Source organism: Entamoeba invadens, assembly GCF_000330505.1.
Source record: "Entamoeba invadens IP1 unplaced genomic scaffold scaff_1105074725183, whole genome shotgun sequence".
NCBI lineage: Eukaryota > Evosea > Mastigamoebida > Endamoebidae > Entamoeba > Entamoeba invadens.
This window is the reverse complement of record NW_004443692.1, coordinates 1,063,505-1,078,447: the sequence shown is the minus strand read 5'-3', so window position 1 is coordinate 1,078,447 and position 14,943 is coordinate 1,063,505. Positions and strand designations below refer to the sequence as shown.

The 14,943-nt window shown below is 34.8% G+C and overlaps 5 protein-coding genes across 5 annotated transcripts; 1 reads left to right on the top strand and 4 right to left on the bottom strand.

Annotated features, from left to right (window-relative positions):
* Nucleotides 1-51: 51 nt before the first annotated feature.
* Nucleotides 52-3,612, bottom strand: EIN_186410 (ras GTP exchange factor, son of sevenless, putative; the record flags this gene model as incomplete). Its single annotated transcript, XM_004260937.1, has 1 exon — nucleotides 52-3,612. One exon carries the CDS (start codon nucleotides 3,610-3,612, stop codon nucleotides 52-54), a length of 3,561 nt encoding a protein of 1,186 aa, XP_004260985.1.
* An 882-nt stretch (nucleotides 3,613-4,494) lies between these two features.
* EIN_186400 (hypothetical protein) lies at nucleotides 4,495-5,998 on the bottom strand (the record flags this gene model as incomplete). Its single annotated transcript, XM_004260936.1, has 2 exons — nucleotides 4,495-5,828; nucleotides 5,875-5,998. The coding sequence occupies 2 exons, from the start codon at nucleotides 5,996-5,998 to the stop codon at nucleotides 4,495-4,497; spliced, it is 1,458 nt and encodes a 485-aa protein (XP_004260984.1).
* A 342-nt stretch (nucleotides 5,999-6,340) lies between these two features.
* On the bottom strand, nucleotides 6,341-8,962 carry EIN_186390 (ras GTPase-activating protein, putative; the record flags this gene model as incomplete). Its single annotated transcript, XM_004260935.1, has 2 exons — nucleotides 6,341-8,683; nucleotides 8,747-8,962. The coding sequence occupies 2 exons, from the start codon at nucleotides 8,960-8,962 to the stop codon at nucleotides 6,341-6,343; spliced, it is 2,559 nt and encodes an 852-aa protein (XP_004260983.1).
* Nucleotides 8,963-9,807: 845 nt separating this feature from the next.
* On the bottom strand, nucleotides 9,808-11,736 carry EIN_186380 (hypothetical protein; the record flags this gene model as incomplete). Its single annotated transcript, XM_004260934.1, has 1 exon — nucleotides 9,808-11,736. One exon carries the CDS (start codon nucleotides 11,734-11,736, stop codon nucleotides 9,808-9,810), a length of 1,929 nt encoding a protein of 642 aa, XP_004260982.1.
* A 1,352-nt stretch (nucleotides 11,737-13,088) lies between these two features.
* EIN_186370 (hypothetical protein) lies at nucleotides 13,089-14,303 on the top strand (the record flags this gene model as incomplete). The annotated part of the gene is made up of 1 exon (XM_004260933.1): nucleotides 13,089-14,303. One exon carries the CDS (start codon nucleotides 13,089-13,091, stop codon nucleotides 14,301-14,303), a length of 1,215 nt encoding a protein of 404 aa, XP_004260981.1.
* Between the last annotated feature and the right edge of the window lie 640 nt (nucleotides 14,304-14,943).

Here is a 14,943-nt window from a genome sequence, read left to right as displayed (position 1 = left end):
AACTAGATTAATAAAAACAACATTAGAGTGGTGTTGGGAATTCAAAAGGGATTAGAAGAACTGCACCTCTTCGTCGCGCTTAAGGAGCATCTTCTTAAGTGTTGTCACACTCTTATCGTCCAAGTCCTTAGTTCTCACAAAATTGGTAGCGCTCCACGTCAACTTCTTTCTCACTTCCAATGCGCGCTGGTCTTTCGATTTGAGTGTGCGTCGGAAATTCTTGAACTCCAATAAGTCCTTTCGCATACCCATTTGGAAATTGACGACAAACTCATTTTCAAACCCAAGTTGCGGTGTTGGCGCAGAGATAACGAGGTCTTCCTCATCCTCCTGACATGTGGTTTCTCCTTCTTCTGATAAGATCATATTAATCATGTGGTCTGGTATCCCTGATTTGTCAAAGTTGACTGTCTGTCTTGTTTCCTCCTTTTTCAGTGATTTTAGATACTTCGAACGGGTCTTCTTGGGGCCAATTTGACCGTCTTTGATGATCTGAATCCCAGCCAATTCATCCAATATTTCCTTTGTCACGTGTTGCATCAACTCTTGGTTTTTATCATTGAAAATGGTCACCGACTCTGTCTCGTGTATGGAATATACTGTGGAATCTTCTTTGGGTATCGGCATCTTGGCTATCTCAGGAATTAAGTTGACCACCATCCTTTCCAATGAAGGGTCACCCGTCATCGCCTTTGACACCACCTTCCCTATCTTCTCCATCATCTTTTTACGACCGTCACTCCACTTCATTAGCACTTTGGCTATGCCAATCGCCGTTCGGGCCTTTTTGGGGGTGTCAAATTGGACTATACCGACTTCGAGTATTTGTTGAGAAGCTTGACTGATCAAAGGATCGGGAAGATACTCCATAAAGATCATCAAGATTTGGGAGAGTTCAACCACGGTAAATGAGGACACATTCTTTGTCTCTTCATACTCCCCAACTATTTCCATCCGCTGCATTTTCTCTACTTCAAAAACGTCCGAATTGCACTGAAGGTATGGAGAGAGGTATAACGAGTCAATAAGGTTTTCGAGTATATCTGATGTGATCCTTTCAATATTGATACCAACAAGTCGATTTTGGTAGTTGGACAGACAGACCCGACAGAACGTTTTATACCACAACAGTGTGTTTTCAATACTCTCCGAGATCATTGCATAAGTCGGGACGTCTTCTGGGTTATTTGTGATATCAATTGCCTTAGTCAGTAAAAGTGTCGGTGTATGTGTTTTAGGGTTACAGATGAGTCGAAGTTGGTAGTATCCGAGATTCAGTACAAAATTTGGTTCGCTCGAGTTTTTGTAGAAAAACAAGAAGCCGTCGGTGTATACAATTTTGTATGGTACAAATCCCGACTTCGTTTCAAATTGTTTTGCTCGATACCCAACACACGACATGACATGTATATATGTATTATTAAGGGGATGTGGAGTGCATCTCTTCAGCAGTGTACCTTTTGGGAACTGGAGGTAACTCACTGGAAACACCAACAACTTCGACATGTCACAACACATTTGTGCTTTTGAAAATGGGTTGATCCATTGTTTAATCTTACAATTTTCGTCGACTTGTAAAAACGCAAATTCGTCCGTTTTTGCTCTGAATAAGTGGACTAATGATGGAATGGAATGTGCCAATGGAGCTGTTGGATCGACAATTGTTTTGTACTTTAACATCATATTTGGTGACCCCGGTTTGCAGAGAAACAAAAGGGAAATCGCGTCATTCTTCTCAAACACACAGAAGAAATCCTCTGGATCATTTCTATACGCTTGAGTCTGTAACAAAGCTTCTTCGATTGACATCTTTGGTGACAACGCAACACCAACTTGTAACAATTTCGTTGGAGCCAAAAAGAATTGATAATTTTCATTTCTCAGTTCTTTAACAACGTCGCCAACAATGGCATCAAGACTCACTGCTATTTTTATTGGGTAATTATACGAGTGTTTGTTCGCAGGGAGTAACACCCACATCACCACCTCTCGTTCTTTCAATTTCATTTTTGTTCCATTGGGTTGGTTCGGTTTTTCAATCCTGAGCAGCTTATATTTATGTAAGTGTTCCAATTCATAGATCCTTGTCAATGGGAGACCACTGCTTTCACATATAAATTCCTTCGATTCCTTTTCTTGTGATATTTTAAATTGCTCGTTATCCCCTTGTATCGTGCTTTGTTGTAATCGAGTTAAATAGTTGTCGATAATTTGTGAGTGTTTAATGATATACGGCGTGTTTTGGTACCTTACAATGGAACATATCAACCCACTCAGTACTCTGCACTTCTCAAAATTGATCAGCGTCGTTTCCGTTTTGCTTTGTAACGTCTCAAAAGTGTAAACTGCAGACGACGACATATCTTCTGTAAACAACAAGTCTGTTAAATACATTCCCAAATAGGGTAAAGTCGCTCCAACAGCCAACTTTTGTGCTTCTCGAAGACTTTTAAAGTTATTTGAATTATTTGTGATCCCTTCAATCCTCTTTAAAATGGTTATTGCTTCATCATTCAAAAACCTTTTAGTCAGTCGAAGTCGATGGACTGCAGCTTTTCCAAAAGCACTAGCGACTTCCATGATCCCATTGAAGTTGTTTAACACAATGAACCCTCTCCCCACCTCCAATATTTGTTGTGCAACGCACACGCGTTTCGCAACATCAGACGCTTCGAGTAACATCGTCACAAACATATTCGAGACGTCATTGAAGTGATTCACAAAACAATACACATTCGGCGAATTCTTTTCTTTCTCCTTCTTATTCCACGCATACAACTCAGCCGGTTTAATCTTTCTAAATAGATCAAATTCCATCATCGTCATTTGTCTTGCAATCATAAGGGGGTCAATTAACAAAAAACTTGGTTCAGAAGTGTATAAGCTCATCCCTTCCATCTCAGTCTCTTCAACAACTTGCGCTTGAAATGCTTTTCTCTCCAAAGCGTCGAAGAATTTCCCCTCCATTTCTGTATCGCCAGATAACTGTAAAACGTTCTGAAATGACTCAAGTACAGCAGTCGTTTTAGGGTTCTGGTCGTTCCACATTTGGTTGACCCACTTTAGCACCACATCTAATATATTATGTGATACTAATACATTGGATACATTCTCCACAAGTTTGTCGTGAAGTTTGCCCAACACAATGTTTTGGTCTGATACACAAGAAAATGTGTAAGCAAAAATATCTCTAACATCTTGAGTAGACGTTGTAGTATCAGTTACGTAGTCTATTAAAGCTTCAAGAGTAGCGTATTTGAGTAACTGCCCATCCATTATGAGCTTTCTATTTTCATATTTTCTGATTTTGGAGCTGTTGGGCCTTTGAAGTCTCCAATGAGTCCGAGGCGTATTTTCAAAAGAGACTTCACCCGAGTTTGAAAGACTCGAAACATTGACTTGTGAACTGTATGGCTTCGACATGAGTGAAGAACCAAGTTGAAAAGACGAACTGAATTTTGGTGAGTTATCCAACTCGGGTGTTGCATGTTCTGACCGAGTGTTTTTAATGTCTTCACATGACCGCGCGTCTTTTGGTCTCATCATTCCAAACCGTTTCGGACAGTTGTGTTGTGGGGATGCTCTGTCTTGTGGCGATGATGATGAGCTCATTCCAATATCTGGAAATTAAGTTTCTTTGAATAGAATTTGCTTCTTTGGAATAACATTACTTCTGTTTTAAGATCGTCAGTCTTTGGGTTGTTTACTGGCAATTTGTTAGGATTTATGTTGGAATTAATCCCCAATTGTTATCCCATCCTCAAAACCATAGGATTAAATTGTTCTCATTCAGATTTAGTTCCATTTTTTAGTTTAAGCAAACTATTAATTAATTAAACATTTTGGTTGGCAATTATTGGAAAAAGAATTGTTATTATTAACGGTGTAAGAAACAGTGTTTTCGGGATGTTAGAACAGCAATACTTTGAATAAGAAGTTCGAGATTTCTTTAGAAATTGCGGACTTTTCTTTCAACGACATTCGAGTGTTCTCTGTTGTATTTAAAATGTAACTAACAAATTATAGTATAATTAATGAATGTGCTAGTTTATTCCAAGACTTTGAATTTGATTAATTTGGTTATTTTTGTACTGATTTTTCTTTTTAAGACATTTCATTGATTTTTAGAACACACACAAACAAAATTGCATTATTGAATTACCAAATGTTTGAAAAACCTGTTTTGATCAATAATAACAGCTTATAAAATAAAATAATAATATAACTTTGGCAAAAACAACTTAATCGTTATGCAAAAATCCCTATAATTCAGCCCAATAATCAATTAAAAACCATTTATAAAAGTGAATTTAAAATTTCTTTCTATAAAAATGAAAGTTCTAAAAACATAAATTATTACTGTTAATGACTTGAAAAAAATTCAAGTCATTAACAAAAAAGTGTTAATAGTGCAAAAACAATTAAGTTGAACATTAGTTACTAATTAAATAGAACTGTGCAATGATTCAGTCACAAAAATAAGTCAAAGTAATATCATGCAAGAGTAAAATTAGTAACAAGCTCCTTTATAATGAAGACCACAGCTGTGACAAAGAGAAGAAGTGACAAGCACGCAACCATAACAACAGCAAATACATTTGACCATACTCCAGAATATGGTGTTCCCTTTTTCTTGTACATTTTGATAGCCTTTCTTCTTGATAGATACTGGAATATGCATGGAAGAGTGAAGCACAACACAAACGAGAAGCATCCAGTAACATCAAATATGACTCTCAGACTTCCTACAAGTGCCGTGAGTATAAATGGTGGGAAAGCCGCCAATGCCTTGACAATGTATTTTGTTTTCTTACTGTTTTTGTCCGCAAAAAGTGTTCGCATGTTTGTTGATAACGTTGTCGCAACAAGTGGAAACTCGTTTGTCAAATTAACTATTGGGAACAACAGAATGAGGTACTTGATAATAAACGCCCACCATGTAGTCTTCCCAACACCCCATCCACCTTCATGCCCATTATAATCAGCCCATGCGAGAGTCACTGGTGATGGTGTAGATACTGTAAAACACCACGAACACACCAACGCAATAGCAACATATATCACAGAACAAAGTGCAATGGCACCCAACGTCACAACATGTGCAAGTCTCTTTTTCGAAAGTGGAGCCAAAGCGTCTGGCAAGTTTTGTTGGCATGCAAGTGCAAACGCCATATGTGTGAACATCGATCCAAATCCAATCCACTTGAATTTCTTCAAAAACGACACATCCTCAAACGTCCCAACAGTTAACTCGACAGGCCCTGAATACGCTATTTGCACTGTACATGTAATGAACATCACCAAAAACGACAAAAATCTGTAGAACGTCAGAACAAGTTGAAGAATGCTTTGTTCTGAAAGATCAATGAAAGTAAGTGGAATGACCACAAGACCATAGACTCCAATTGATGTAAAATAGGTCACATTACACTTCCAATCAAAGTGCCATCGATTCGACAAATCACACTTCATCGGCTCATTCGAATAAAACAACCAAAAGAGGGTCGAGAGGGTAGATACACACGTCGCAACATACGCCCACAACGAACCATATGCACTACACATCAAAGTGATAGTAGTCGCCCATCGCAGTGGTTTCTTCCCAAACATCTCTCCCATAGTCGAGTAGTCATACACCTCATATCCTATTTCCATCTTAATATCGCCCGTTTCTTTCGCCATTGTTAAGCCATGTGCACGTGCAAGTGATTCACAAATGTATAAGGCAGTCACACACGACAGAATGGAGAAGACTATTATTGTTAATACGGAAAGGGGTACTCCAGCAGTATAAAACGCTGATGGCAACCCAAAGACGCCTGTCCCAACTTTTTGTTACACTTTATCTCTACGTTCGATGGACAGAAAACAAACCAATGTAATTCACTACTACTGCAAAACAGGTGATCACTGTGTATTTGTGAATCTTTGGTGGCACGCTTTTCCCAGTCGACAAAAGCCGCTGGGACTCACCTTGGTTTTGGATTGGTCGGTTCATCTTGATATGTATGTTTTTGAGTTCTTTCTTTTTGTGGTATTTCCTTCCTTCCCAAAAGTGTTCTTTTTTTTATTGAATCGAACATTTCGTTGCACAACACTAAAATATCAAAAACAAAAATCACCATTAACACCAAAAATGTTATTTATAATAGTTTATTATATAGTTAATTTATAGTATATTATTTAATACATTTTTACATTATTTTTGAAATACATTATAATATATTTATTATTATTATTTGTTATTCGAAAAGTATTATAATATAGTATATTTATACTATGTTGTACAATAAATATGTGGCAAAGACTAAGAATAACACAACAACAAAGAATATAAAAGTCACAGCTTCCTTTTGATCGACACAACAAGCTCGTTCACCGTGCGCACGAAGTGTTCGCACCCTTCAAAGTACTCAACGCTCCAACTTTCCGCCTCTCTTCCAACGTCTTTCCAAGACACTTTAATCTTGTTGTCGGTGGTGTCGTGTTTGACCTCAATAACAGAGGACAAGTCAATGTCTCTGACCGAGACCAAATCAATGATGAGTATCGAGTTGATTGTCAAATAGATCTGACACTCCGTTTTCAAAAATCCTTTTGTCAAACTGAGCATCCCTGTGTTTGTTTCTACAACCGCCTTTTTAGCAATAAAACTGAATTTCCCTTCGCGCCCCTTCCTTGTCCAAAAGATGTTGAACAGCTCATAAATCACTTTTTCAATTAAAGCAGAATTTTTGAAGTGATACTCTCGGTTGTCCATAACACCCTTTTGCTTGTAAATGATTTCCATCTTGTTCTCTTTCTCGGTGATATCAATCCGCTCCAATGCAAGAAGATCGATCGTGTTGATGATCCTTCGAGTCATCGGATCGATATTGCACAACTCACCAAGGGTGAGCCTTAACACGCGTGTCTGAAGCTTTCCCTTTTTGTTCACTTTAGTCACAGTGAATTCCCTTCTGTCCATCGCAAGACTTGTTTCCGGCAAATTCACACAATTCACACCAACGACGTTTTCTAGGTCAACACACGTCTCAGCAACAAACAACTTTTTAAGTGACTTCCCCGGAAAGAAATCTTTAGCGGTACTTATGAACTTCCTCACCCGTTTGTTTGGATGGAAGACGATGACCCGTCTCACATTTTTCCTCTCCACGTCACTAAAAATTTTGTCTTTGTTTTTAATGCACTTTAAAACGATTTTATTGAGATCGTAGTTAACACCACTCATGTCAAATAACACGTCGTACTTCCCAAGTCCGTCAAATACACATCGACACATCTCTCCCCAATGCTCATCAAAACACGTTTTAACAACATCATCTTCTTCAAGAATCGACACAAATTTGTTCATGATGACATACACTACTTTAGCCCCATCTTGAGCCTTGTCAATGTATAACACCTCCTCCGTCTTAAGTTCATCCACTACGGTCTGAACAAAACTTTTTGTCTCATCTTTGTCAACTTCGACTTTTGTTTTAATACCAATTTTCCGTTCTTTGATATATGGCGACATGCCAAGTTCACGACTGATTTGGCTCAAGTCTAAAAAGAGCTCTAAGTCGCTTTTCTTCACTCTTTTCTTCGCCTTTTTAGTTCGCAACATGTTAAGTTGTGGCGATTTGGACCGTGTAATACCCTTTGTCCACCCGACACTTCGACTCGGTGACACTGAACGGGCGTTTTCAGTCGCTACCTTTCCTAAAACGTTTTCAGCAGAGTTCGACTGTACCTCACCTCTTGATTTATCTTCGGACACATCAATACTAATAACAGTACCTTCGCTACCTACAAATTTGTGAGCACTTGTGACTCGTGCAACGGGTTTTGTCAACACAACTTTCACGTCATCGTCTTCTTTTGTTTTGACAAAATTGACAAAGGTGTGCCGAGGGGCTCGTTGTGTGATTTTGGGCACTGCTCGCTCGCGTTCTTTTTTCTCGAGCTGTGGCTTCTTTTGTAGTGCATTTGCTTTGTTAATCAAGACGTGGAGTTCAAATAACGTGTTCACTTCGACTACATCTTGGATTTGGAAAGAAACTCTTCCAAGATTGAATTCAGCGTCGTGTTGATTACACAAATTCTCGATATCAGAGTTCACCCGTTTCGACATTTCAATTGTGTAGTCCATAGTAGGAGCGATGTAGGGTTCTTTTGGCGTAGTCACGTTGTTTGCGATGTTTTGAATCACTTTGGTGATCAGTATTAAATTTCTTCTACACGTAGGTGTGACAGGAACTTCCGTATCAAACACTGAGGCCTCTGGGGTTGTTAACGCTGGACAAATCACTCGAAGGAAAAGGAATCCGGAGACGATGCTATGTGGAAGAATAGGATTGGCTGGGAACTTTTCCTTTGATTTCTGGAAGAGGGTCTGACAAATAGAAATGATTTGGATTGGCAAATGGTAGAGTTGCTGTTCGACGGATCGAATCGTTTTAGTGCAGTAGTCCAAGAGGAGTTGTGTATTGTTTTCAACTTGTTTTTGTGTCAAATTGGGGTTTTTAGTTGTGTCCAGTTCGAAGAGACAATTAATTGTGTTTATCTCAGTTATTACATTCTTCAGCGACTGTCTTAAAAACGTTTTACAAGTGGTCTTCGCATAGTGTGTCATCACCCTACTACACAAGTTGTTCGATCGAAACAAAGTACCTTCAGTAATCGCACTGTCGTATTCATCCTATTAGTTAATAATGGTGTTTAATAACGTACACTTCGCGACTGTTTAAATTAAAAGACAAACGTCAATCATCGCGTTAATGAAAGGGACTATTTTATCGTACTTGTCTAGTACGTTTGTTATTAGTTTGGTGTATGGATCTTGAAGCTCTGGTGGGAGTGTCTTTCCAATGTAAATGCACAAATCAATATTCGATGTTAAAGAGCTGACCATGTCCACATAGTGAGGATAAATATCAACAAAATCACTCTTGTTTATGATGATTTTGTTTGTTGCCATAGAATTTACAGATGAAGTGCTTTGCGGATATTTTCTTGACTGTTTGCAAGAATCATTGTATTTAATTATGTTTACTAGAAACTATAGTTCCTTCAAATCTAATTGTTTTTCGCTTCTTCTCCTATTTTTTGTTGGTATTAAAGGGGAATTTTAGGCTGTTTTTTTCGTTTTTTTTTTGTAGTTTTGATTAATTGGTTTTTACATTGAAAATCAATGAAACACAAATTTTGCTTTGACCAATTTTCTTCAAATTAAATCTTGTATTATAATTATTATTATCAAATATTTTCAGTTCTATTTTTTTTTCGATAACTAAGTGCTACTAACTTTTTATTTACATTAGAAAATGGGTTTATAATTTGTCAAAAATAACTTTATTGTACACAACTTCACCACTTTTTCTTTATGTGTTTTTTAATAAAAAGAAATTATAATTATAGTATTAATTAAACAATTCTTTTTTAAACTGGAAGTTAAAATTTTAAAAATAAAATGATTTTATATAAATATAGTTGAAGAAATATTGTTTACATAGTTTTAAAATATTTTGATTCTTATTAAAATATGATAATATAACAATCAATTAGAAATAGTTTATTTTTTGAATTTATTTTGTACACGTTTGCAAATAACACAATTCAAACATCAAAAATTAATAGTAAAAAAACCATTTTTACTAATTAAAGTTTTACTAAATTTTTTATTGGTTGATAAAAAATTAAGTTAATTATATAGAACCAATTATAATATATTAGAACATTTTATAATGATTCATATGATATATTTACTTGCTATAAAAATAATAATAATAACACAAGAATACCCACAGTGTTCAATCCATAATGTCAACAAAGTGTCTCAACATATTTACTAAAAGCATCGAAATCATTTTGAGTGTACACTCCTTCAAAATTTACATCATTTGCTCGTTTTAGGTTGAAAGTGTCAACAGTGCCAAGTTCCTCGACGACTTCATTACCAAAACAAAACACATTATTATTCACATAGACTCTGAGCTCGACTGAAAACAAGTCTTCGTTGTCCGCTTTCATCGCCTCAATTTTTTCGTTTAACATTACCATCAACTTCACGAACTGCTCCTCGTTGATATGTAAAAGCCTCTTCCATATATTCCGTTTCACTGCTGCAATGTAGCAACAGAACCATTCATTCGCGTTTTCAAATCGCCCAAACAGATTAAGGACAACAACTTCTGTTAACATTTTGTTGTTATTCACATCAAGCTTTCTGAACGTCGAAATAGATTCATTCAAAAATTTTGACTTTTTGTCTTCTTTGGGGGATAAATAGTTTTCTTCCATAAATTTGAGATACACACTTTTGTTGAACAGACCATTTCGATTCAAATCATACACCAATAAATTGTCACTTTGTTTATCAAACTCTCTAAGGCATGTGTGTCTGAAAATACCTTCTATCTCTTCGGTATTAATAACTCCGTTGTGTTCAACTAAGTCGAAACAGATAGACAAAATTTCTTTGTCATCTTCATTGCCGTCAAATTTCTTTATATAGTCTTCGATTATCTTGGATTGTTTCCATGTGATTATGTTTAAATTCTTATCATCAGCTACATCAAACAAAAACTTCATCATGTTACCCTTTTCATATTGGTCGTCAAGTTGGTGTTTGACGTAGATCCAATCGACATACCCCTCTTTGGGTTTTTGGTTTAATTTACTTAAAAATTTACCGTCGTAGTTGTGCATGACAACACCTTTTGTAAACACGGGTGCATAATGTTTCTCGATTTTTTGTATGTTATTCAAAAATGAAGGAACATCCTTCTGAGTACTTGTGTTAAGAACAAAAAATGTGAACATCCCAAGATTCATAAATTCTTCAAGTTGTAACACACCATCATCGTTTTTGTCTAATGTTTTCAAAACGTTTTCATAATCGGATTTCTGGATTGGAGTCTCTGTGGATGAAAGAGCTCTGAACTCTTTGAGACTTACTTTTCCAGAACTATTTTTGTCTAAGAGTCTAAACAAAACAACCAATAAACACTTCTCATCTAGAATGTTGTTATTTTTCACTTTAAGAAAATCAAACATTCGGCGTAACATGACATACTCTCTTTTTGTTGTATGTCTTTTTGATTCAAATGCAATTTCAACAATTACATTGACAAGACGTTCGAGTTTGTTATGGCTCTCTTTGGGAAATATCAACAAAACACTTTGAGCAACAGTCGTTTTTAATGGACTTTTATTATCAGACTCAAGTAAGTCGTACTCTTTTCCATAATGAAGTTCGATGGTTTTTAAACAAGTTTCGAGTGTCATGTTAGAGTCTTTAGTTCTTGAGGTTTCTTTGATTGTTTCTTCAAGTGTCAAAAATCCATCTGCATTTTTTCCACACTCTTTGAAAAATTTCAGTGTTTGTTTTTTGAGGATTTCAGAGTTATGATATTTTTGGCAAAACATGTTTGTTATCTCTTTTAGTTCCAACGTCCCACTAAAGTCTTTGTCAAGTACAAGAAATATTAAAACAGCTATTATTTTATAACTAAGTTCTTTCATAAGCACGTTAAGGTAGTCTAACAATTGCAGAACGTATATAAGTTTTTTGAAAGACACTAAACCTGTTTTGTTTTTCTGTGAAAAGTAAAGTGTTGTTAAAAGTGCACACCCATTTGTTGTTAAGTGTGGGAAAAGTTTTTTGGAAATTTCCACACACTCAGAGACCTGAACACCAATTTTTGAATGTACTGCTTTGTTCACTTCCTCGATGATCAACTCACGAGCCATCTTAATGTTTTGAGTTCATTTTTACTTGTTATGGAACTGCTTTTTCGACTTTTGAATTTGGAAGAAATGAAAAATTCACAAACATATATTTTGTATTTAAACTATATTTTATAATAAAGTTTTTGATGTTTGTTACTACATTTTAGTAATACAAAAAACACCAAAATGACTTCAACTGTTAATTGTTTTTAAAACGACTTGTTTTATTGGTTTATTTTATTGATTATTTTTTTTTATAAAAAAATAACCAATAACGGTCGACCAACAAATATAAACCAAATTATATAACAAAAAAGTTGAATTTGATTAAAATTATATAATTTTTTGTTTTATTTTATATCAAATTTATATAAACTGTATTTCTTCTAAAATTAAAAATTTTGTAATAATTTTGATATCTTGTATATAATATAATACATTGAATATCATTGATGTCTGTTGAGTAAATAAATTTTTTTTGTTGCGGATAATAACACAACCTTTTTTGTTTTTTGTTTTCTATTTGCACGATTTTTCGTAAGTTTTTAACACAAAATTCGCAAATGAAGATTTCAAATTTGTAGAATTATTCTTATTATTGTTTAATATTTATTTTACAATTTCCAAGTGTTAACATTCACAAACTAATAAATGTTTAGTGATACAATCAATTTGAATATCAATTTAATCAACAATTATTGAAATGATAATTGTTTTAAAAATTCGAAGTATTAATTTGTTGATCTCTGAATTGAGCGACTATAACTATAGCATTTTCAATTTATATTATTTAATTCAAATAATAATAAGGTGCCTTTTCAAAGACCATATTGCCAATAAAATTAAAAACACAGAAATGCTTTTCCAATCGACAACCAAGTTAAAATCCCTTCTCAACTACTCTTCTTATTCCTAATAATAAAAATTAATTTTTGTCTTCCTCTGCTCAATACCACATCATGCTTTTTGCCTAATTTTTAAAAAACAATAGGACGAACTAGCCACCACTAACCAATGAAATTATTTTCGAGAACCAAAAACTGAATCATTTAGAATCAGTCGGGATCTATTTGTTTAAATGAGGGTTTTCAAAATTGTCCAATTGTTGCCAACTCACCCGTCTCTAAAATGGATGCGTAATAATCCCGATTAGATGAAAAAAAGCAAAACAAGTTTGCACAACCAATAATTTGGTATCACAACTTCCACCCTAATTTTCTATACTCTTAACTTCGAATATATAACTTACTGAGTAGTTTAATTATTGTATTTTAAACCATATTGGTTTCCAAGAGGAGACAAACAATAATAATGGTTCTTAAAATAGAGATTAAAAGTCGACATTCCTGAACGAAGAAATTCAAACCAAAAGCATGCCGTCGCCATCAGTCATACTGGAGCAGTTTGGTACTCTTTTTGTCATTATTGCGTCGTCTTACATTCTTAAGATTATTTATTACCGAAACAACATCCGCGACCACAGTTCACTTGTTATGAAAGTGCTCTTTAATTTGGCCTTTCCTTGTGTAATTTTCAGGTCGCTTTCAAACACAAGAACACTCGACATCAACTCGCTTGCAATGTTCATTTCCGGTTTTGTTCTTCAAACAATCCTTTCCGTCGTCGCTTTCATTCTTTTCAAATTCGTCTTAAAATGTGAAGTACCTTGGCAGATTGAATTTGGAGGGTGTGTCGGTCTTAATATTGGGCTCTTCCTATTTCCCATTCTCGAAACTTTTGATCCAGAAAACGGGATATCGCATGCAATTCTGTTCAATGTGAGCAACGACGTTGCGTGCTATTTTATATTAAGGCCAATATTTGCACTGATGGAGGGCACTGCGGAAAAGGATGACATCGACATCGAATTGGCATCTTTAGGAACTGAAATGGAAAACACTCCAGACTCGGGTTCAATGTTCGAGGACAAAACTCCAGTAACACACCCAATCTCAACACCACTCGAACAAAACAGTTTGACTCTTGAGACCCCACGAGAGAGTGGGGAAATTACAAGAGACTCTATTGAAGTTAATAGAGCCAATCCCACGATCGATGTCAAATATGGAGATAAAAAGACTGAATTACAAAAAGCCCCAGTGAGCTGGAAATATATATTCATGACCATTGCAAAAAGTATTATCACATGTATCCCACTCTATGTAATGCCAATTGGATATACCATTGGTCTAAAAAATATAGAAGTACCACATTTCATGATGAAAGTTATTAATACAGTGGCCGGTGGTAACACTTTGCTGTCATACGCAGTGCTTGGATTTTTTTTCGAGTGGAAAAATAAGGCTCGAGTGTATTTCATTTCGTTGAGAGTGTTGGCAATCAGATATGTCACTGCACTTATTGTTGGGGTTTCCATATTCTTTATCACAAAAAATTACATTTCATTCATGACAAGATTCATTATTATTCTATGTTGTATATGCCCCGCACCATCACTTAGTGTCATTTACTCAATCGAATATCAGACGGCGAGACTCGACGTCACCGCAGCAATTGTTGGTATTTCCGTTGGTGTCTCATTTGTCAGTGTGTTGGCTTTGTCTCTCATTTTTCTTCCATATAACTAAGTTGATTCTGTTTCTTCATATGTTTTGTTTGTGTCGATTGACTAAAATAATCGACATTACATTCAATGATAATGTAATCAAATATTAATTTTTAATTGGAGTGTTATTGTTTTGTTCAATTATGTTTCTATAAAATGGGTTTGGTGAATAAGATCGTGTAACATATCAAAAAATGTTCAAAATTGATTGAAAATTAATACTAATAAACTCCAAGTTTGAAAATCTATCGAATTGCTTTGTTGTATTATTAATTATATAAAGTCTTTTATAAATAATAAATCAATACAGAATAAAAAAAATAATTGTTTGTTATAATAAAGAAGTTTTCTTTTTTTCATTCATCTTCTGTGATGAATAATATCACTTAATTTGCTTTTATTGTTTATTTAAATGAGGCTTTTTAAATATCAGTTTATTTGCATTTAAGTCTCTTTATTACCAAATTATAAATACAATTATTAATATAACAATATTATAATTATATTATTATATAATTGTTATTAACATAAATAAATGATGACGTTATATATCAGTTTCTTGATAATGCTTATTAATACAAACACTTATAACATCAAACAAACAAATTACATGATAATGGTTTAAAAAACAATATATAAATTATTTTTTAAGAATTTATTAT